This window comes from Ciconia boyciana, chromosome 15 (genome assembly GCF_034638445.1).
Source record: "Ciconia boyciana chromosome 15, ASM3463844v1, whole genome shotgun sequence".
NCBI lineage: Eukaryota > Metazoa > Chordata > Aves > Ciconiiformes > Ciconiidae > Ciconia > Ciconia boyciana.
In genome coordinates this window covers 16912501-16936264 of record NC_132948.1, presented here as the reverse complement: position 1 = coordinate 16936264, position 23764 = coordinate 16912501, and the positions used below count along the sequence as shown (strand labels likewise).

Sequence of the window (23764 nt, the reverse complement as noted above, 5' to 3'; positions counted from 1 at the left end):
ACTTTCACCATGCAGATTTTCCTTCTGGCAAGTTATCCCGTATTTAGTACACGTGATTACTTGTAAATCCAACCAGCAGTTTAAAAACCATGATCTTAGATCTAAAACTCACATGGAAGAGTACAGGTGAACTTGTGTGGCAAGTTCCTCCTCAGTAGAATATGAGGAGGAGGAAGAGTTTAAGATCTGTGCAAGTACTTTCATCATACTAACAGGCAAGAAGATTACAGAAGCTTTATGCTACTATTCAAACTCACCATGCCTGAAAGATTGCACGCTTCAGTAATTTACAGCTTAACAAGCAATTTGCACTTAGAGCACATCCCGTTATGTGACAACTGCTTTTGTTTACTTATGAACAACATGCTCCCTGCCACAAGGTATCTGTAATACAGTGAACAGGAGCCCAAACACTCAAGTCCTCCTCAATCACTTGCTTGTGTTTCCCATGAAGAGGAGCAGAGTCTGGTTGGATTTTCAAGTTGCTTGTGAATAGTTATCCTTTTAGCATTAGAAAGTGAACAGGAAATGAGTTAGAGCTAAATTACACTGCTCTTCTGGCAGAAGCTACAGCTAGATTCCTGTAAAAGAATCCTAGGGTACTGAGGGACACAAATGAACACAAAGTTTTAAATCAGAGTGTCACCTTATAGAACAGCCCATCAACCTGCAAGAAAATTCAGAGGGGAATACTTAACATGACTGATTAGAGGCAAACCAAAGTCGTCACTTTTAGATTACTTATTTTAATGAAGCTCTTTACTGAGATGTCCCATGCAACCCTAGAGCCTTCTAAGGAAGTATCTTAGCTTAGTATCTTAGAGCTGGTTGAGACAAGCATTTCAGGATCACATATGATCAGAATGTCTCTTCTTTCAATCAAGGACTAGCTATTGGTATCAGTATTGTACAGCTAGACTATACACATAAATTTCTATTTTCCATTTAAAAACAAAATAATCTTCAGCAGTCTCCTCCTATGGCTGACATAGGAATAGGGTGTACTATTAGTTACTCAAAAGCTATGTTCTCTGTAACAAGAAAACAGAGTACTTTCATAGTTACACGAAGTAGAGTTATACAGGTTGTCCTCACTAAGTCTTCAGCTTCATCAACTATGGAGCTGCTCTGAAAAGCACACAGTTGCTTATGTCCAGTGTTAAAAGTTTAACTAAACCTCTTTCAAGTCCCAAGGCATCTATTTATAAATTTTGCTAGCTAGTCTGAAGTTATTAAACCCCCAGAACTTCCTAGAAGACTTTGTCTATGAGGAACAACATTCCAAATGCACACAAAGAACTCTGGTTTGCATAATGCTAATCATCCAGCAGACTAGAAGTCTTTAACTTTTTAGCCTATGTAATACTCACTTTGGTAAGGTACTCTCTCATCACTTGGATGAAATAAGGCATTGCAAAGTCCATGATGTTATGCCTCCATGCCAACTCAAGGACTACATCTGGGTGCAGCAAGTCGTAACACGTGAAAAGGCAGGCTGCAAAGCACTCCTGCTTGCCTTCTTCCAGGAACCACTGAAGCAGCTTCTCAGCTAGTTCTGCATCTTTGGACTCTGCAGCATACTGCATAGCATCCTACAGAAAAGAACAACAGTTAAGCTTGACCCTTGCCTGTCAGCATGCTGCTCTACACCTTATGTGCATGTTATTGCTAGCTAGATAAGCCAGGTAATTTGGTGTATCATGAAGTTAGTCTTTAACAACACCAGGCATGTTCTGTAGGAGCCAAGCTACAGTACGTACGCTCAGTTAAGTCCTCTTATTTTGAGGCAACCCAGATACATGCGTTAACATTATCCAATAGACTTCCCTCAAGTACGTGAAGTAGCCCGATGAGATTTTCCTTAGTTTTGTAACAGAGAAGATAAACAATTGTCCTGGTTTCAGCTGAGATAGAGTTAATTTTCTTTATAGTGGCTGGTGTGGGGCTATGTTTTGGATTTGTGCTGAAAACAGTGTTGATAACACAGAGATGTTTTAGTTGTTGTTGCACTAGTCAAGGACTTTTCAGCTTCCCGTGCTCTGCCAGGTGCACAAGAAGCTGGGAGGGGACACAGCCAGTATAGTTGATCCAAACTGACCAAAGGGCTATTCCATACCACATGACATCATGCTCAGTATATAAAGCTGCGGAAGAAGAAGGAAGGGGGGGACATTTGGAGTGATGGCGTTTGTCTTCCCAAGTAACCACTACGTGTGATGGAGCCCTGCTTTCCTGGAGATGGCTGAACACCTGCCTGCCCATGGGAAGTAGTGAAGGAATTCCTTGCTTTGCTTTGCTTGCATGCGCGGCTTTTGCTTTCCCTATTAAACTGTCTTTATCTCAACCCTCGAGTTTTCTTGCTTTTGCTCTTCCAATTCTCTCCCCCATCCCACCAGGGGGGAGTGAGCGAGCGGCTGTGTGGTGCTTAGTTGCCAGCTGGGGCTAAACCACGACAACAATCTTTCTGGTATCCCACCTACCTCACCATTAGATACTAAGGACTACCCAGAGCAGAAAAGATTATTGCATCAACTGCTTGCTACGCATCAAGACAGAAGACTCTTTGCCAGCTCTCCTACAGAATAGTCAAAAACTGTCCCATGTGAACTCACTACAGGCTTGAAAACTATATCATTGTAATCATGTTTCATTTGTACCCTAACAAGGGCATAAGTCTTCAGCTCTGTGGAGGATGTTCTGTACCAATACAGAATGTATTGGTAAGATACATTTAGTAAGATAACATCATGTATGGATGCCATTGATTGATATAGACATATCTCCAAGTACAGGATAACATTATGAAATTAGATTTAAGAAGTGTGTTTGAAATTGCAAGCACTTCTGCTCTAAGAGTCTTTCCTTAAATCTCAAGTGAAGGGCTAAGACTAATTAGAACTCCAGATTTGAAACTAAGGAAACACATTAAGTATCCAGGAGATCTATGCTTCATAGCTCAGGCTTCTTTTTGACAGCCAGGGAGAAAGGCTGCATTAACTCACCTTATATAGACGGTCTTTCTTGCATAGCTCCACACTCTGTTTCCAGCGGTTGTTACCCTTATACAAGTATGCTGCAATACGCCTAAATTCAATTAGTTCATGCTTTTCCAGACGCTGAGCCAACGTTATGTTATCAAAGTTGTCATAGGCATCAATGGAAGCTCTCAAACCCTGTTTGAGAGAGAGTTGTTACACATGCTTCCAGATGGTAGTAGGCAAGAACTAGAGTAGAGGAGCATCTAAGCATGGTGCACAAGTATTTAGGTTCTGCCAGCTGGATGTTGATGCTATGGCTACAGCTTGTTTACCCTGCTTATTTCATGCATCTCTCCAAAAGATGATTTTTAACAAAACAAGACACTAACTCAGTCATACTGACTTCACTTGACAGAACAGAAAAGCTAATTACCTTTAGAAGACAAAGCATGTCTTCCAAATAGCAGCCAATGGGGCCAGAAGCATATCTGTTTACAGAAGTGTTGCCCAGTAGAGTACATACCTAATATAGACCTTTATGAAGTCTGTTGTTCTGAGAGAAATAACTGTGCCATCTGCTTTATTTGCAAATCATCAGTGTCTCAAGACTCCTGCCCGCAGAAGGTCTGATTCCACCCCCACTACTGTTGCATTACAGAAGTTATCTTCTACGCAAGGGAATTAGTCTGTGTCATATGGGGAACAACCAAACTATGGCCTCTTTTTGTTGGAGGAAGAGGAGCATCCCTCAGGCCTAGCAATCTATTTTATGGGGCTCACCTGGTAATCTTCCTCCTCTGTTAAAAGGTTGTTTAGAGCTTCATTAACTCCTTTGTTGTTGTGGTTCTGGACTGAACGCAGATAAGGCTTTACTAGAAGTAGCCGATTAACCTGGAATTAAGATGATTCCAATATAAGATTAAGTATACCCATTCTGACACTTCATACTCCTGAAACAGGCTCCCACTTGTTATTACAAGAGTTTGTGCTTACTGTCAGGACCCTTCAAGACAAAGCATCTTGTATCGCCAGAAGTAAAATAAAACAGCCTCCTAGGCCAGTTACGCTAACTCTTCCAGTGTTTCCCTTATCAAACCAGATTGGGCTGCCTCTCAGTCCTTTATACTGGAGGCAAAGCCACCTGACACATGTCCACCCTTTTTTCCAGCCAGAGACTGGAGTGTCTTAACTTGAGCAAGAGGATTTCTTATTCGTCTACCATCTCCCAAACTCACCTTTGAGAAAAAATTGACTGTCCTGGTGTGATCCAGTCGTGGAGATAATACAAGCAGGAGATCATTGATCAGCAGAGGCTTGTAGTCTAAGTAGAACTGCAAGGCTTTGTAGTACAGCTCCACATTGGCCACCTGCATGGTTAGACACTAGTTAGTACTTCAAACACAAGTAAGCCTAAGGTGCTTAGTTTGGATCACTTAACTCAGCACAAGGTTTACCTGACTCTTAAATAAAAGCTTAAGTTTCCTTCTAGAGGCCAGAAGTGTTACACTTACACGCAGAATTCTTGTTCAATCTTAGGACTGCTTCTTGTGCCATGTACTTCCAGATAGTGAAGTCACAAGCTACCAGGGGTAGTACAAACCAATTCTAACCCATCCACAGTTAAGGGATCCTGGCACAGGCAGCCCACTAGAGTTAACGTGACTATTTGTTGAGCTCCTAAAGCCAGTAAAGGCTGTAGTCTTAACCAGTCTTTAAGTTGTTGCCTTAAAACCCATAAGACCGTAAGAATGCGTTCAGTCTCAAATCTTGTCTACACTATTCACCAATTCACTATTGTCTGCTGCATTCATGGGACTGCCCACTGCAATTCTCCCACTGAAACAGCTGGAAACATTTGCAGAGAACTTTCAAGAACAGTCACAGCCTCGGACTAAGACAGCAGTCAGCTCAAAGGTATTAAGGAGGTTACACCTCTTGCTTGTGACCTATGATCCTGAGCAGTCTCTGAAAACATCCTGTGCTAGCTGCTGCCACGCAACAGAATGTGCTGGACAGCAGAAAACAAAGGGTATAACGTTAGATTAATTCTTGTGCTAAACTGACTGGAAGTTGTTTTAAGTACAGCAGGAAAACTGAGTAGTAGCTTAAGCAAACTCATTTTCTAAATGGCAATGCTGTTGTGCATTTTTGCCTCTCTTCTGAAAGAAACTTTCAGCACTTTGATTCAGTTAACTAGTTACTTACCTTGGCAATTATGTCTTTAAACTGTCCTTCTTTCCAGGCATCAGTGGGATGATTCATCATAGTAATTATTGCATTGTCATACTCCTCGTACTTGTCATAGAGGAATACAAGTTCTGCCCAGAGATGAGCCTGTTCTGCAGCTCTGAGCACCTGATAAAACAAGAAATCAGTTTGATCCACTGACAGCTTCCCAACTTCACTTACAGTGTAGCTACCTTACTGCATACCTTTGGAATATTAACTCTAGACCAGAAGAGCTCCAGATGTTCCCTCATTTTCTGAGGCTTGAATTTGGAGTATAAGATGGCAAGTTCAGTAAACATTCCCATGTGAGCACGCTCTAGGCCCAAAGCGGCTTCCAAAAGGGCAATCAGTTCTTCAAAGTAGCCACGATCCTGGATGTTAGGAAAATAAGGATTAATCGCAAATTCATGACCAACTGGCACTTAAAGCTTGCTAAAATGCATATTTACTTAAATTCAACATGCTTTGCTTTTCTCTCCAAATGAGCGTGCTTAGACTTGTAAGACATGATTCCAATGAAGCAACAGAATTGTAAAGGGAGGGACAGTGAAAACTATCACCCTTCCACTTACTACAGAAAAAAATGCATGCAGCTATTCAGAAATGGAGATGGAAGAAGAATAAATTTAAAGATCTGCCCCACAGAGTATCAGGTTTTATCTGTGATCACTTTACTAGCAGATACAAGTATGCTGTCTAAAGTCTTCTAGGATATTAACAGTGATCTAACCTGATAGTAACTGATCAGCTCTTCAAGTTCATCAGCATGGATGACTATATGTAAGCCACAGATCTGTGCCAAGCGGAATTCTTTTCCGTCCACACATGCAAAGCATACCTGTAATGAGAGTTAGCAAATAGTCAGTTAACAGGAGAATACTGTAATGCTTACTTAATCTCCTTATATTAAAGGGAAAGTTAATTAGCAAAGCTGTACCAAATTTGAGGGTTACGTACAGTTCCAAATAGGTATTTCCATAATGCTTGCTCTAGAATTAAAATCTCTGCCATTCATTTTACACTGTTTTGAAATTAAGCTTTATTATCTTGGGCAAGAGGACAGCTTTATAAAGCTACAAACATACTCTGTAGCCAGAAATACTTAGCAAGCTACTAATCAGAGCTAATTGTAGATAGTTATGAATTAACTCTTCTTTAATTCCCACAGTACTGACAGAGCAAAAGAGTCCCATTATGCTCTAGAGCAACATGCTCAGAAGCAACAGTAGAGCACATTCTGCAGACTATTAAAAAACATCAGTTTAAGTTACCTCCTTCCAAGTCCTTGTGCTGTTGGCTTTGCGGCCGCTGTCCACTGCTGCCTGATACTCTCCAAGGTGCACCAAGGTAGATGCCAGGCGAGCAAAGTTAGATACGTTGTTATAGAGTAGTTTTGCCGCTTCATACATCCCCTCTTCATAACAGCGATCACCAACCTGGATTAGGAGTCCAAGGTAAACAAGGGTAACAGCAAGAATCAGGAGTCAACTAAGCAGCAAGTCATACATGCAAATTGTGGATCAAGACATACCTGTTGTATATGGGCATTATTAGGGCCACTAATAAACTCCTCCAGTTCTGAGAGACGATTAGTTTTTGCCAAAGCAAAAATAAGTTCTGTCTCTACATAAGACTCTCTAGCCTTCTTCCTGGCCATCTGTAAGAACTTGACTAGGTCCTCCCAGTTATCTTGAAGAGAGAAGAGATATTCAAGATCCTCTGTTTAGTCATTCTATATTGCTCACCTTAGGAACAGTTTTCACTAGTAGTCTCAAGGATCTCCTCCACCATGATACTAAGCCACTTGCATTTGAGTTAAGGAATTCCCTGCTAAACACCAAGTCACCTTCACGTAAGGTTGAACTTCTTGCAACTATTCTACAATCCAGTAGGCAAGCTATTCTGCCACAGAGCTAAATACATACATTCTACTTGGCTATATTTTAGATGGTAACAGTCCAAATTATCTCCACATGAAGGTCTATCTTTGGTGTAGCAACACAGACAAGCTTGTTGACAGGAATCTCACTAAACATTGACTCATCCATTCCATGTACTGACTGCTCCCATTTTCTCTGAAACAGAATTCATAAGTCTCAAGAATCCCTGCTGCTCAATGCAGATGCAATAACCTAGCTCATATCCAAACAATCTTAAGTTTGAGGATGCTTTGCTTTACCATTTCTATTAGCTGCTTGAACAACTTCCATGTAGGCAGATGGATCATCTGCCTTTATATAGGAGTCAATGGCTTCTTTCACCAAGTCCTTCTGGAGCTGTGCTCTGGCTAGCTGGCTCCATACTGCTGGTTCATTACATCTCTCTGCAAATTCATAAGCACGGTCTAAGTTGCCAATGTGCTCAATCAGCACCTGTTTGAAATTGAAGTTGCAAGTTAAAAATCAAAGCTTTATAATATTGTCTTTTCTAACAGAACTATTCATTCAAGTGCATGTGCCGTTCTGTGTAAGCAACATGAAGCTAACTGCTTTTAGAACAACCATTTCTGTCCCATGAAGTAGAGGCAGCAAGAGTAAGACTCTTGTTGCTGCTATTTCTCCTCTGTCTTACGGAAGTGAGTAATGCTGGCCTAAAGACAATGCCTAGTAGCATTTGCTTCTGCACCTTTCAAGTATGAGCCTTCAAGGTAGCCACACTGAATCAAACGCAGCGCACAAGCCTCAAGCGTATAGTACAACACCCCAACATTTTTTGATTACTTTGACCAGATCAGCCTCTGAAGTCAGTATTTTGACTTTGTTTTGCTATTCTTCGCACATAATCCCACTTCTCCCTGCAACCTGATATCATACGGGAACTGTACTCTTAAGTCTCAATGATTTAAGTGACAATCAGTCCTTGAGAATCAATAGAACACTACACTTCCCATTCTCTCTATTACTAGCATTCCATACCTGCACACAGGAACCATGCCTCACCTGAATCGCTGAAGTATTAACATCAAATTTTCTGAATATAGCAAAGGCTTCTTCATATAGCTCATTACTGATGGCAATGTTTGCAATATCTGGGGCATCATAGTTATCCAGCCGATTGATGTATTCCATCACACGAGTGCGGTCAGCCTTAATGGCAGTCAGGATCAGCAGATTCTGGAGATTCCTTTGGTTAACAGAAGGCAGAGGCTATAAGCAGTGCGTGGTAACACCTGCTTAAGTGACATGTATTGTACATGCAAAAAATACACCCGCTTGCTGTCACTAGCAACAACTTTTCATCCCCAGATTGAGAAGCACTGATATTTGTTTTCAAAAAGAAATTACTTACCAATATCAGTGTTCTCTTCTCTCAACACACGACTGCAAAGTGCATAGTATGAACTAGCCCTGTTCTTAAAGCACAGAGCACCTTAAATTCTGCTTTTTCACCTGATTATACACATTGAAGAGTGTTTAGGTCCTGCAACCAAGAGGCCCACAAATAACTTGGGTCACTTCATAACCTAAACAAAGGCACTGCATAGGCTAAACTTGTGGACAAAGCTCTCCTCTTACCTGTGTTCACTGAATACAGAATTATCCAAGACAATTTTTTCCAATAACTCAATCAATTCATTAGGTAGGTCAGCAGTCATGAAAGCTTTCACAGTTACAGAAACCTCCTCTGGATCCTGTGTCTCTGACAAAGCTGTTTGGACAACCTGGATTTGAAGGCAGGAAAGTATTAAGCGTTTTCCCCAAATGAGGTATTTGCCAACCTATTCCAGTGAACTACAAATTAAGGCTTCAGAACTTTGAGAGTATTTTGTCATAGACAGCAAGAAAGAGCTACCCCTATACTAGATATAGCTATTAATGTCACACCTGGGTCTGTATAGGGAGCAAATTCATTAGAGGTACGTCACTCCACAGGACAGCAATATCATCTTACTGGTAACTAAGTTTTCTGACCATGAAGGTCAGAGTTAATACCTGCCACTGAAACTCTTAGAAGTTTCTGTATGGTTGAGATAGGTCCTCAAGGCACCTTGTGGGGGAAGACAGCTACTTTAATGCTCCATAATGTTTCTGAGACATCCTGAGTTCTCCTCATACTGAAAGATTAGCCTTCGTGCTGTACCTGGTCAATAAGCTGCCGCCTGAATGGGTTGTTTTCTTCCAGAACATTTGCCCAGAGCTCAGGGTCCTTCCTGCGCACCAGATAGCGAGCCTCACTCTTAAACAGTGAGTTCTCATTGCAGACCTGAAGGAGAAGTTACAAATATTGCCGTTAATGTTAAGGGTTAGTACCACAATCAGGTTTCGCTAGCTATGAATCAGACAGTCTAGAAGACTGACTAGAACTAATTGCTGACCAATGCTAAATGCCACAGACAAGTTCTTACCCAACCTCTGACCGGGAAGGCTCATGGAGAAGGTCTCCAGCAGAATTTCTATAGCTTCTCTTGGTTTTGCCCGACACACAAATACTGTGACAGTGGCTTCACAGTAACTATTTGCTTCTGTTTGAAGTGAAGACCTGCAGAAGCCTGAAGAACTTAAGTTTTAAATCTAGGAAGGAAGCCACTTGCCTGGGCGGTGTTAAGTAGTGAACTGAGGAATGGTGCTGGTGTTTAAAGCTAGAAATAGGTTATGTATTTGGTGTCGTTAGCTTTCCACTAGAAGCATTCAGAGTAGCAAGTGGCTTGGATTCCCCTGTTAAAGTGTTAAGGGTACAGAATAAATGTGAAGTCTCCTATACAAGTGCAGCAAGGGTTATGATCCTATTAGTACCACTAGCTTCAATTTCCAACTAGAAGAGTAGAAACCTGAAGGCCTATTCCATCTTCTACCAACAGGTCATGTTTTGTTAGTACTGAATTAGCTCTTGGAATCTCAAGTACTTTGCTGTAAGCAAATTAGCAGTAGCAGAATTTTGCTTTGCTTTAACATTGTATATCTATTAGTTGCAGGAGTTGAGCCCTCTTCTAGGAGGCAACAATGTCTCAAGAATAATTCTTACAGGAGGAAGTTCTTTTCTGCATAGCCAGAAACACCTGTTCAGAATATCAGTTCAAGGAAGAAACTGGTATGACAGGTTTTTATGGTTAACCAGAATGTTAAAGCTTATCGTAGCAAAGTTTCCTAGCAAAAAGACAACTCAGAGCCACCTTCATATCCTGAAACAAAAAAGCCAAATGTAGCCAGCTTTTTTTTTTTTTTTTAAACAGCTACAGAGGAGGTATTACTTCAAAAATAGCTGCTTCAGGCTGGAAAATCATCTACTTTCAGCAACAAGCCTAGATTATACCACCATTCTAACACTCACAGGGTAGGCCTTGCCAGGGAGCAGTGTTTACTTCCTTTCAAACAGGGCAAAACAAGCCAGTTCTCACCCCTACACAGCTGACATTCTTTGCGTATACTAGTGCAAAAGTGCAGGTAGGAGGAGAATGTTTTCTTTCTCAGCAGCCACAAGCACTACAAATCTGGCATTAAACTCTGGTGCTCAGTTTGAGACTAGGATGTGTTTGGAGAACTCTGGGAATTTCACTTGCCCTTGAACTTCCAAGGGAGGTTCTAGGAATCAACAGGCTTAAAGATAGGAGAGAAGCACTATCGGAGTATGTCCTTGCAGTTTGACTGTCAACATTTGTTTTCCTCATTTCTAGTTAAGTATTGGAGCAACTCTAAGGGTCAACCACAACAAGGGAAAATTACAAGCCCCATTCTAGCTTCAGGGAAGCTTTTCCTCCTACTGTAGAGTCAGGCGATACGACAGCCTGTCCTTTCTGCTGATCAAGTGCTCAAGGCTCAAAAAAAAAAAAAGAAAAAAATTAACAAAAAGGTTTAACAGTAGGCATATTCATTAGCTGGGCCCAATAAACAGTTTAATTTTGAGCAGAATCAGTGGATGAAAGACATGAATGGTACCTTAAAGCTGCAGAGTTATACAATTTTAGTTCAGACATATAGCATAAGAGAGGAGTTCTCATCAGCATAAAAATTACTGTTTCCGTATAGAAGAATCCTGCCTACCTCAACTCCTGAGTGAGACTGCAAGACAGGATTCTGCAAGTGTTAGATAACTAGCCAGCTAGGCTTCCACTTCAGGCAGCAAGTAGTTCTTTAACATGTTTATAAATGCAGCTTTGCTAACCTTTATGAGTTCCAGATCACATTGCCCCCTCTCATAAGCAACGCAGGCCAGATGAGGGTCCCTCTTTTCACAATATTTGCCAACTACACGGCTGTCATAGTAAGGATTCTCACGAAGGAACCGCTCTGGATTATTATTACTGTCAATGTAGATTTTGGCCAAGGCATTATGAGTCGCAGGTTCTTCACAGCCTTCATGAATCCTTGATTCAAGCCATGGCAACAGCAACTTAAGCCTTTGAAGAAGCAAACATTTTAGGTTTATAAGTCAGACTGAGGTATGCTTGACAGCTACCATTAATACCTGGCCTTCCCTTCAAGCAAGTCTGCTGGTCAGACTTAAAAGCAGATGGAAACCAGCCCATTATTTTTAATGAGTCTTAAATGAGTGGAGGCCAGATCTGCAGTTTAACATCAGGGAAGGCTGCAGATGCCACTAGTTTTGCAATCTTTCCTTTCAACTCCTGTTCTATTAGCTGGCTCTTCACGCTTAAAGCCATTTGTTCATTTTACAGGTAACCACAAACTAATTACACAAGCTGCTGTGTGCCTACAAGACTGTCAAGACAGTTTTATCCAGATCTACTCCAAAGGCACATCCCATGGTTGGCTGTACAAGAAGTGTTCAAAAGCCATGTTATTCATCATGCAGTGCTGTCAGGCATTCCTATATGGCCCAAATAATCAAGAGACTGACTAGCAAGTCTAAGCTGCTTTTCTATAAAGAAACATAAAACAATATTAGTATTGTATCGTTGAACAAAACTACATCCAATTCAATTTGGGTGTATACCAGGGTCAGGAAAGCCCAACACTGGTGTCTACAGATGCATTTTCGTTACCGATTTCTTTTTTCCACTTCAGCCACCAGCTCATCCGTTGAGAACTGGCCTCTAACCACCATGATCAAGTTCTTAATGACATCTTCAGAACAATCCACATCAAGAAGACCTCCAACCACTGCTGGTATACGGCTAGGATTCACCTAGAATAATCCACCATCATTAAAATTAGTTGTTATTAGTATTACTAAAAACCCACGCCCAGTCTTCCACATGGGGAAGTTCCAGTTAACAATTTAAACTATGCTTTAGAGCAGTTAATTTTAAGTTACTAACACAGTTGTACATACATTCCAGGAAAAACTACACTTATAGGTTTGTAATAGACAAAAGGCTTATTGAAGAGCCTCTGTACTAGAAGTGTGAGCATAAAAGAGACAGAGCAGATTCTGCTTTAGTTTACTGAAAGGTTAAGTTCCTTCTAAGGAATGAAAGAGCAAGAGCTTAAAACTGGATTCTCCTTACCTTCTGTACGTAGATCTCTATATACTTCTGCAGGTTATTGCGATATAAGTAGAGCACCAGGTCATGAACAAAGTCAAATCGGTCACAGACAATGATCAGGGGAAGCTGGTCTGTGAGCTTTGCCTCCTGTATTTTGTGCGGGGGGGGGAGGGAAAAGTAAGCAACCACCATTTGTTGAAGCGTTTTCAAAGCAGGAAAGTCTGACCAAGTTCCCTTAGCAACAGAAGTCACAATACATTCAAATTTAAGACTGCCAAGCAGACAATTGACTTCAAAAGCAAACTACCCACTAAGAATACCACGTGGCCAGTCTATTAGTTGAGTTTTAAGTTTAGGCTCTTCATGAAGTGCCACATCAGGCCTACATCTCTAGCTTCAAAATGACTATCAATTCACATATCAATTCAGAAGACAGTTGTTGGGCCAAGAACTTAACAATGCAAAATGAAGTGGCATTAAAATCCCATTTTACCAGTCACAAAGCATGCGAAGTGTTGTAGTACAGGTTGACTCAGTTTTAATAAGCTTTGTCTAGCCAGTATCCTTAATAAAGCTCCTGCTGAATACTTCAGCATAGTCTTTCCTTCTGCCAACCTGGATTCACCTATTGTTAGGTGACAACATATTCATAAGTTTGGTACAAGTTATATCATCCAGGCTAGTTTTAAAGGAATAGTGAATTTGGGCTTGTTTTCCCAGAGATAGCCTAGAAGGACCTATTATATGCCTGGAAGAGGATCAGACTCCTATTCCAGCTACAGAGCAGACTACTCACAGCTATGCCAGCTAAACCTTGAGTTGGTATTTCCCTCCATTAGAAGGCTGTAGTTCTGCTGCTAAGCAAAACATGCAGAGGACTGCTCAATCCATTGGACAGAATATTTACCTTCAGAAAGTTCTTCACCCGTTCTGGGTTATAGCAGTTACTTTCACGGCAGATTCTTTCCACTTCCTTTATCTGACCAGTCTTGCAAGCTGCCTGGATGTACTTGAAGTGAACATCTGGATCCTGGCTAAAGTTTACAATGGAACCCAAGAAATAGAACAGTCCTAGAAAGAGTCACATGTTTTTAACACAGTTAGAAAGGTAAGTGAAGCAAGTACAGACTGTTACAGGCTTTGGCTTGTGACTTAGTTCAACCCTGCTGAGAGAGTAGCTTTCATTCAACTGAGAAAAAAAAAAAATCAGAAGGATCTTTTTCCCCTCTTTCAGGTTTCATCTTTCTTTCTGATCTTTACTCAAGAGGGTTAAGAAACTATCTAGAACAAAGCTACCCCTAGAACTCACTATGATGAGCTGACTTTGATAAATGCATCCTAAGGTCCAGCCACATGACAAGTACCTCTCCCATAAAAGCTACAATCCTTACTATTAGCTTCAATCAAGTAGTGCTTCCAAGTAAGCTGCTTCCCTCTAATACTGTACCTTCATAGCTTTTGAAAGATTCAAAAAGCTCCACCAGAGACTGGGTACCAAGCTGCTCATGGTATTTAGAAGCAACTTGCACACAGAGCTGTAGGTTTTGCCTAATGTTGGCTGACAGCATGGCACGCAAACACTCCACAGAGTCTTCAACTGAGAGAGAGCCAAAGAAGTTCACAAGCCACTGCAGAGAGAAAGAAGTCCTACTCAGTAACTTATACAGGATTTCACTGACTTCTAAAATATGGCAACTAGCCAGAGTTTCTATCCCAGCTACTAGAGAGAAATCTTCCATGCACTAAGACCAAAGACTTAAAAAGAAACACACTCACCATCTTTATAACTACAAAAATGCAGTTTGGAAGTAAGATTTGAAATGCCCACCTGGGAAACTGAGGTCAGATTTAAGCCATCAAAAGCATGGATTGCAGTTTAATCATTAACTGTACAAATGTTCTTGAATCACAGCTATGTGTGCTACTTTGGTACCTACAAGTCATCTTATAGCAGCTGTAGGGATTTTAGCAGCTACAGAAGTGCTAACAAGTGTTCGCTTTACTTAAGCTTTCACTTTCTTACTCTGTACAACAGACTTACCTCAGGATTCAAGAGGTGAGTATGAACGACAGCACGTTTGATATCGTAGAGATCCGTGTAGTGTTCCAAAGCTCGCTGGAGCAAGCCTGCCTTTTCACACAACTGGGCAATATGAGCACGATCATAGTGTGTAAACATTTGGTTTCCAAGAATGGCATCTGCAACCTAGGAGGTTACATGTCATATTCAGACTGTCAGAGAATCACAGGAGCTCAGCCTAAAAGTTGTTGAAAAGTCACAGCAGTGACTCATTAGTAGTCTTCGATGTTGCTAAACTACTTATAGGTATCAGTATCAGACATCATATTCTTGTGCAAGCCTACTACTGTCTCTCCTTCACTTTTTGGAGGAACTAGGTTAAGAGGTCTTACCTGTGGGGCATGAATCAAATTCATTTCCAGGAGACGAGTCTGAAGGTGGCCTTCTGCAGGGCGGTTATTTTTCAGGGCATCCAACAGAAAGGATGTGCACTGCTGAATAAGACTGTTCTCCATGAACACATCCACAATCTGTTGAGATTGGTCAAGTTAGAGGAGGGGGTCTATATACACACATGCACATTTATCTGTATATACTAATGGCCTGGCCAGAAGCTTAGAAAGGCAGCTCATCACAGCACCTAGCATGCTGTATTCCCTTTGTTTTCATAGGATTACTACCATGCTAATAGAGAGACAAGTTTCACGCTTTGTTTTCTTTTTCTCTAGAATGCAAGAAGCACATTACTTTGAGCTATTATGCCAGATTTTACCACCCACCCTATTTAGTTTTAACACAGCATACAAATCCCATCCCCTCTCTCTTGTGCAGATAGTTGCTACAAGAAAAGCTAAGACTTTTCTAAGTAGCTTCAATTATTTAATAATGCAAATTGTTGCCTTATTTGTCTGTCCATTTAACCAGAAGTGGCCACTGGCAGCCAGCACTCAACTTATTTGTGTTTGGTTTATTTGTTCGTCTTCCTGTAAATTGTCTGCATGGGAAGAGTTAATGTATGCTCTATTAAAGCCAACAGTAGGACAGTTACACCCTATAGCTTAGGCTAAGACTGTGGCAGATTCACCATCAATATTACAGTAATAAGCCAGAAAGCTTCCACAAGAACTTGAGAGCACACTTGCCTCTAAAGACTTACAGTAACCAAACTTGACTACAATAGTTTAGTCACTTTCCTAATCAAGCCAACTAGAGACATGAACTGGCCTTACCAGTCCCCAGAATGGTACTATGCTATTACCTCTGTCTAGAAAGAGACCAGTACTCTTGTTGTAGGCATCACCTGGTTAATGTTAGCCAGTGGCTCCTCATCCTGTACCAGCATCTGAGAGAACTGCAGGCCTTGCTCTGGACTGACTCTCATCACACTTCTCAGTAAGAAGATCCAGTCTGGGGTATAGCCAACCTAGAGATTTCAGAAACAGTCATGCATGTCTGGGAAGCTTTACACACCTTTAAAGCCTTCAGATTCTTTAGTATAGGAACTATGAACTGCTGTGAGGTTGCCATGCCCATCCCCCATCTTCCAGGAATTCTCAGACAAAAGCATTGCTTGTCTGTTGACACAGAAATTCAGTATTCACCTACCTAGTAACTGAACTTGTACCAGGGCATTTCTCTTGATAGGTAAGAAAACTGCTAGGAACAAATCTTTCAACAGTCTTAAGGCACTATCTATCAAGTAAGGTCCTAAACTTACAAGTGGACATCAGGCAAATTATTTTGTAATCTGTCCAAAAAAAAAAAAGTCTTATGAATTTAGGAAGAATCTTATCTTTATTCTCTAGAATAAGCTTGAGCCAAGTCCATTAATTTGATAGTTCATGAAGTTCTGGATGTTCTGAATTTAATTTTTTGCAGACTACTCAGACCTTAGTCATACACGATGATTTGCACTATGACAATGAAGAAAACACTGTTTCTCAATCTTACCTACTTATCAGTTTTAAGTGACAGGAATCAAACTTATCTCATGGAAGATAGCTTGAGAATGTACACATTAAACATAAGATAGAGTCTAGCAGTTTGTGATAAACAACTTTACCTTTTTAGCATACAGCACTATTTTCTGGAATTGACCAGTTTCAGCAAAGCACTGAATCACTTTGTTTGGCACATTAGCACGAAGATAGACACTGAGTGCAAGGGTTGGGTCAGCTGTCTTCACCAAGTCTCCCAGCTCCTCTGAGCACTCCAGCTGAAGTCAGAAGTGGTATTTCGTCAAGCAGAAGAATTCAGAGATGTAGTATCAACAAAAGTATTGTTCACACTCAGTTGTTACAAGGCAACAGAATTAAGCTAGTGTCATCATTGAGCCTACCTTGTCTTCCTTCAGCCACTTCTCCAGAAGCTGCTTGCGGCCCTGCTGCAGGACAGGGCGACAGAGCTCCAGAGACTCAAACTTGTTCAGCTGTCCCTGGTCAAGCAATATTCCAAAGTACTGGAGCAGAGGAGAGGCCTGCCCAGGCTGAGCTGGTACACTCTGGAACTTCCTGATCGTATCACTGGTACGTAGAATTCCCTGAAGAGGCACAAGATAGAGAGAAGCAATGTTTAATTAGTGAAGGCTGAATAGTATTAGTCAAAAAACAGATGTTAAGCTATACACTGAAGCATCTACCCTTAAGCCTTCAGGGTGGACATCTTCATCAAACCAATGACATTCAAGCAAGAAGTCACCGGCCACAGTCTATGGCTGGAAAAAGTATAGCAGATGCTCCTTTATGGGATACAGGAGAGTATATTAGTCAGAACAACCACTGAACTGCAGAGAACTAAGGCTAGTATTGCAGCACTTTAGTTTTTGAATGTCAAGTACTGAAATGCAAGTGAGCTAAGCAAGTCCACTAAAGCTAAGGCAAATCCCCATGACTTCTAAGCTTTACGTTTGGAGTCACTTACCTTTGGTGCAGATGCAGCTACTTTAGCAGCATCTGCGTAGCTTCCTTGAGCAAACAGTGTGTTGAACTTTCTGGCAAATAATTCCTCTGCCCCAGCTAGATTACTACGTATAGCCATACGCAGTCCCAAGTCAGGATTCTGGAGAACATTCGTAGCATAGTTCACTATGTTGTCTTCCTCAACACATACAGAAAGCACCTGGAAAGGACAAAAGACATATTGAGGAGTACTGTCCTTTCCACAACTACTATGAAATATAGCAACCAAATGACTATGCAGCCCATCAGTGAAGTAGTAGATTATTAAAAAAAGCAAGTTCCTCCCCAAGCAGTTCTGTACTAGGAGAGGTTAAAAACTGACTAATCAAATAGTTACTTCCTCCCTTCCATGACATTTGTTGCATCAAGTCACTCATTAGGTTTGTTACATTCCATCTGAGCTTTAGAAGGCTCAAAACCAGAACGCTCAATTTGTTACCTGTCCTTTTTTGTTCACACCAATAATGCCTGAGGTAGGTTCATGAGGAGCTGTGACAAAGATAGTATCAGCACTAATACGGTTCATGTAGATGCACACTCCAGACTCCAAGTCATACATGTGAATATATCCATACTTCGTGATCAGGTAGATAACACCATGCTTAATTCCAATCTGCCAAAAGATGAGTTTTTATTAGTCAAGACTAAGACTGTAACAGTTAAGACAACTGCCTTTAGCCTAGTCACAAGACAGTACTGCAGTGACATGCCTTTGCACTGACACTAAGAACAAATATAGCTTCAGGCTTCTTCCTTACAGACTCAAAGCAATGAACAGCTTTGCTCGCCATTTGGAGCCATAGCTCCACTGAATAGAGAGGTTGAAGGGAAATTAAAATTCATCTGCAGCAAAGGACATACTCCTCATCCTAATGAGCCAGGCTGAGGGAGGAAGTTTGGGCATAATTAGCATTCTAGTCTGGGTATGTCAGTACAAGTTTCCGTTCAGAAATGTTAATGACATAATCCCACTCTCTTCCAACAAGGCCTACCCAAAGCACCAGCAGAACCTAAACCAAGCTCAGCTACTGAGTACTCCAGTTTACCTGTCAAGTCACTTAAACTAGGGAGGCTTTCAAGACAAAACGGTCTTCAAAGAAGTACTTTCACTTTGGAACAAGTCTTCAGACGTTTTGTTAATTAAGCCTCAAGCTGAAGTACAGAGCCACATGAATCCTTCCCATGTAGACAGCTTGCTTTGTTTACCTTAGTTTTAGGCATCTCTTGGTTCATTTATGGAGCTGGTCTATTGGACTGGTCAGCAGTTGCGTGCTCTGGGATAGTTTGCTTTTATTACACAATTTCTGGTCCTGCAAACATGCTAAGTGAAGTTTGGTCTGTCAAGGCAACCAGCTACTTTCTTTCCTAAAGAACCTCCCATTAATGTTCCAAATTGCCTTTTCTGTGCTGCTACTACAGGAGGTATGCTGATATAGGACTCCCTGCTCCATTTGTCTCTGTAAGAGACATCTACTGTAGGTGAAATGCCACTTTCATGTGAAGCTACATCAAGCACCACAACATTCTTATCTAGAACTCCAAACATTAGTAGGAAGTTCAAGAGCCAAAGTGATGTTAGAGACATTCTACCAGAAGACATTACTGAGGGGTTTTTTGGGTCTGTTGTTGTTGTTAGTGGGGGGCCGCCATGGTTTGGTAGGTGTTTTGTTGGGGCTTTTTTTTTTTTAAATACAACCTTAAGTTGATACATCTGGACAAATACTGAAACAGCCTACATATTTGTGTTTGAGTTACTGTTTTAATGTCCAGGCTACCTCCCACAAATCTCTTAACACCCCTCCCAGAACTAGGAGGAATGACAGCAAAGCGCTAGTAGAAAGCATTCTTTACAACAGAGATGGCAGCTACTTGCCAGGCTATAAAGTTGACTTTTTGGGGGGTCAAACATTTACCTGCATTGCCACTGGAAAGTCTGTCTGTGCCTCAGGTGGGAAAAACACATCAACAGCTTTCTTAACAAATGGCTGATTTCCAGTAGCTGGCTGACCTACTTCAATTATGTGTAGCTAGGAAGAAAAGAGTACATGTCACAAGGTTGCCTGCAAGTACAGCCACATGAAAGAAGTTCCTCTCTTCAGATATGCTACTGAAGTCATCCGCCACACTTGGCTGATGAATGTCTGCCCAATCCTGAACCAACAGTCTGGGGAGCTGCGCTCCAGATATTTATCAGAGGGACAAGTTTTCCAGAACTTGATAAAGTAAAAACCAGGAAAAACTAAAAAACACAACAAACAAAAACCAAACAACAAAAAAAAACCCACCACACCCATGCTTTCTATGAAAGCAGACTGTATTTCTATTCAAGACAACTTGTTCAAGAAGTTTTGAGTGACACTTGTCAATTCATCAACAATTTGTGCAGGACAAGACTAGAAAGCTCAAGACATTTTAGTGTTACCTCAGCTCTTTACAGACTGCTCAGCAGCTGTAGCATATTCAACTGCTACTGAATTCCAGTATCAGTTTGTTGCTAACAACGTACCTACAGCACTAAGGTTTATCTAGGCTCTTTCTGTACTGGATGCAAGATATAAGAGGCTGCTTAATGACCTAACTTTATACACACAAAACACCACGTGGGAATAAACTGATGCTTTAACACCCTGAGCTCAGTTCTCATTGCATCTGCATTTGTACTTATGTCTAAGTTTCACCCAAGCAACTCAGACTTTTTACAGTTTCTATCCTATTAAAAGAAAGCCTTTTGATGCTGACCAAATATGCTGCACACATGGTTCCCAAGCTGTTCTTCAGAGAAGATACACTAAATGTGGGATCACTGAAGTTCTGTTAGTACTGAGTTCTGCTACAGCAGAACAGGAACATAGTTGCAGACTTTACCTTGCCCCCTGCAGGACTCCTCACAGCAAAACAGAAGAGGGTAGAAGGTTTGGCATTTCCCTCTATTTTGAATTCTGCAAAAGCTGCTGCATGGCCCTCTATAGGTTGGGAGACTTTTCTATCAACCGAGTACAGCTGCATTGCACCAACCACACGATTTTGCTAGAAAAAAGAAGAAAGGTCAGCTTTTAGAGATAAGATTTCAAATGTTTATAGCAAGACCTTTGGGACAGTAAACTAAAAAGCAGCAAATGCCTCTCATCCCCTCCTCCAACACTTTAATCGCATTAAAGGTCAGGTTATTCCTACACAAAATATATTTTTGATCTACAGAAACCAAAGTTAAGAAACTATACCAGCTATTAAGTGAAGTGGGGCCACGGCTCTCCCCATCATTTTCATAGCATGCTATTTCCAGGTAACTTACCTGTGCTGAAATTCCTATCAGCAGCAGCCATTTTTGGTGTTCATCTGTTCTGTAATTGATGATTTGGCAGCCCGCAAGACTAGCATGCCTGTCAAACATCTTTTGGGGTTGCGATTCTCCCTCCATGCTCCAGTGGTAGACTGCTGTCTCTGTCACCAAGGCAACTGTATTCACAGATATCCATTTCCAGAAGATCACTTCCTCTGCCATCGTGTGGGCTTTCATTTTACTTTTCATCTCAATGTTAAAGATCTGAAGTGTTTTCCCAGCTAGTACGACAAAACCCAAGAAACATCATAGATAGATTACCACAATGGCCATCCTGTAGTCCGCCTATTTACAAGCGCTCTGTTTAACCCACTACGCAAGTGATGTTACAGACAGGGCTAGTGTCCTGTCACATCTGAGTCTCCTTTGATACTTGACTCTCAAACAGAATCCCCTCCCCACACCCAACACCTCTACCATCCCCAAAGCAAAAAAGTCTACTTCTGGTCAGTTACACGGACATTCCAACAACTGACAAGCATAGACATTTTAATTAACTATAAGCTGTAGTTAAAAGACGGTCTAAGTTACAGAGCTTGTGTAAACTCTGGTTTAGGTAGCAGCACTGGTATAGCAAGCTATAGGTGTCTAGTAGATGTCATTCAGTATAATTAACAGATAGAATGGCTCCAGTTTGTGGCAATTTAGTAGCTGCTGTAGATGACCTGGACTGAGTCCAACAGCATGAGAGTTGCAACAGCTCTTGAGATAGCCAAAGACCACAGCTTCCATTCTATTCTTCTGTTGAATGAACTGCGCACTTAACTAGGAGATGGATGGACTCTGTACAACAGTAATACAACAAGTGCCTATTGAAGAGGCCAGTCAAAAGTTCAGAAAGATTATAGAAAGGTTTGGAGCTTTAGTTCCAGTTAAGGTTTCTACTTCATGATTTAGGTAACTGTATTGCAGGTTTAAGCTTAGATTTTAGTATTCCTTTTAACTACCAGAAGCAGCTAGTAAGGGTAGACTTAAAACTAATGTTAACCAAACCAACCTATAAAGAATAAGGAATCCTATTCCTTTCAGGAAGTCAAAGTGATGTTTTACTTTACTGCAGATGAGACAACTCAGCTCTAGGAACATTGTTTTCTGTTCACAAGACACCCACTCAAACTGCTAGAGTATTGGCTTGTAATGCTGTTATTTCTATCCACATTTCAGAAGTGTTTTCCCTGCTAGTAACACTTCTGACTGTCAAACTGGTAGAGGTTCCTTCTACTGGGAAGTTTTGACAGATTAAGGCTGCTGGCCACTGAGGAATCGTTTTCAAGAGATACTAACCCCAAGTTAATATGTATCTCGGACTGCTCTATAACATTTTAGCATAACTTATACAGTAAATTGATCATATTAGTTTAATGCAGTGCCAAGAGACAACACAGGACTTCAGAGCTACCACATGCAGCATTTATGCTCCCTGGAATAACTGCATAAAGAACTGTTAATCTGATCAACTAGTTCCTAGGACAGCTTGCTAGCTTTCCTGGGACCCAAAGCAGCCTGTTTCTGACCACCTTGCTCTGCACATACAGTTACTGTATTATACAAATGCAATAAGCCCAGGCCTTACACCAGCTGTAAGCTGAGAGTTGGAAACAGCGTATTTACTGTATTGGACAACAATTTGTCCAGCAGTGGACTGGTGCTTTAAAGGGATCGATTTTGGAACCTTCACAGTGTGCACCCTTGCATGCAGAAGGCAGACAAGTAGTTCTGGGAGGGCTCTAGTCACCATCTAAACAGGAATACCAGTATGTGCATACAGAAACTGCTCTCAAAGTCACTCATCCTGAAAAGGAAGCAGGATGTTCTTCCTAGTTTTAAGAACACAGAAGAAACCAATAAGCTACTAAAACGAGCTAAAAGCTCATGCTTGTCTATTTTCTAGACTAAATTTGACTGCTGTGTTACAGTTGGAAATGGCTTTAGAAACTTCATCAAGCAGCTAGCTCTGGATGTTGGGTGCCACAGGAGCCATAGCAATACAATTTCTTAAGTGTGGCAACAAATTCAAACTTCAGAACGCTAAATTGTAACTAAACTACAAAAAGAAAATCTGTTATTTGGATTAAGAAAGAACAGAACCTGCTATAAAATCATAGTGAGGGCTAGTGTGAGTTTCAGTCTTATATCTACTTGAAAACTTTCTTAGGCCAAGACCCAAGACAAAAAGCCAGACTCTTGCGTAGGTTTTTCTGATCAAGCTCCAGAATGATCAGCCTACTTAGACTGTTCTCTACAGGTGTAGTCAAGTAAGCAGGTTCCTTTTTTGAACACTGGCATGAGAATTTACATTTCAGTTCACTAGAGCATGAAGTTTCTCCATTCCACAAAGAATGGGAGCACCCCGAGTGCTGCATTCTCCACTTACACCAACTGGGGAGTACTCTCAGTACAGAGCAAAGCAAGAGAATCATGAACACAAGGACAAAGCATAAATCTTGGTACACCAGGAGAATGCCACATGCAATACAGAAATGAAATTGTGCATACTGTATTTCAGTTTAAAATCAAGAACCATTTCATTTCTTTTTCTGAGTGTGGGTTTGTATGTTTATTGCTCAATAATCCTCAGATTATGAGCAACTCCCAATCACAGCACACTGAGTGACAATATGCAGCAGTTTTGACTACCGAAGCCTCAGTCAATCAGCAGGGAAAGTCTGGAGTGACAGCCTGACTTAAACCACATCTTCAGTGCAGTTCACTGTAGTTCTGCTGGTTATTGTGGGTAACAACATATTGGTTAGGTAGCTCTATTCATACTCTTTTCTACCCAACGCTTTGGTCATTAGATTATTGATAGAAAAGATCATTAAGTTTGCAATACCTGACAACACAACTTTGCGTGTC

General features: G+C 41.1%; 1 protein-coding gene across 5 annotated transcripts in view; it reads right to left on the bottom strand.

Moving 5' to 3' along the window:
* The window catches only part of CLTCL1 (clathrin heavy chain like 1), a 38110-nt gene that overhangs the window by 4030 nt on the left and 10316 nt on the right, over window positions 1-23764 (bottom strand). For 3 of the 5 annotated variants that reach the window (XR_012045199.1, XM_072879675.1, XM_072879674.1), the window contains exons 3-30: window positions 20861-21129; window positions 20434-20595; window positions 19482-19595; window positions 18008-18181; window positions 17531-17728; window positions 16950-17150; window positions 16674-16826; window positions 15912-16034; window positions 15004-15141; window positions 14633-14797; window positions 14039-14219; window positions 13499-13662; window positions 12613-12738; window positions 12148-12290; window positions 11307-11541; window positions 9288-9410; window positions 8723-8868; window positions 8147-8330; window positions 7387-7579; window positions 6739-6896; window positions 6479-6643; window positions 5938-6045; window positions 5411-5578; window positions 5184-5333; window positions 4214-4345; window positions 3759-3869; window positions 3003-3173; window positions 1371-1592 (exon numbers count right to left, since the gene is read on the bottom strand). Coding sequence is in view for 3 of the 5 variants with exons in the window: in XM_072879675.1 (XP_072735776.1) it covers window positions 1371-1592; window positions 3003-3173; window positions 3759-3869; window positions 4214-4345; window positions 5184-5333; window positions 5411-5578; window positions 5938-6045; window positions 6479-6643; window positions 6739-6896; window positions 7387-7579; window positions 8147-8330; window positions 8723-8868; window positions 9288-9410; window positions 11307-11541; window positions 12148-12290; window positions 12613-12738; window positions 13499-13662; window positions 14039-14219; window positions 14633-14797; window positions 15004-15141; window positions 15912-16034; window positions 16674-16826; window positions 16950-17150; window positions 17531-17728; window positions 18008-18181; window positions 19482-19595; window positions 20434-20595; window positions 20861-21129 (4577 nt within the window). In the remaining 2 variants the exon portion in view is untranslated. Of the gene's footprint in view, window positions 1-646; window positions 668-1370; window positions 1593-3002; window positions 3174-3758; window positions 3870-4213; window positions 4346-5183; window positions 5334-5410; window positions 5579-5937; window positions 6046-6478; window positions 6644-6738; window positions 6897-7386; window positions 7580-8146; window positions 8331-8722; window positions 8869-9287; window positions 9411-11306; window positions 11542-12147; window positions 12291-12612; window positions 12739-13498; window positions 13663-14038; window positions 14220-14632; window positions 14798-15003; window positions 15142-15911; window positions 16035-16673; window positions 16827-16949; window positions 17151-17530; window positions 17729-18007; window positions 18182-19481; window positions 19596-20433; window positions 20596-20860; window positions 21130-23764 lie in introns of all 5 variants that reach the window. The other 2 variants (XR_012045198.1, XM_072879673.1) reach the window with 1 other exon arrangement.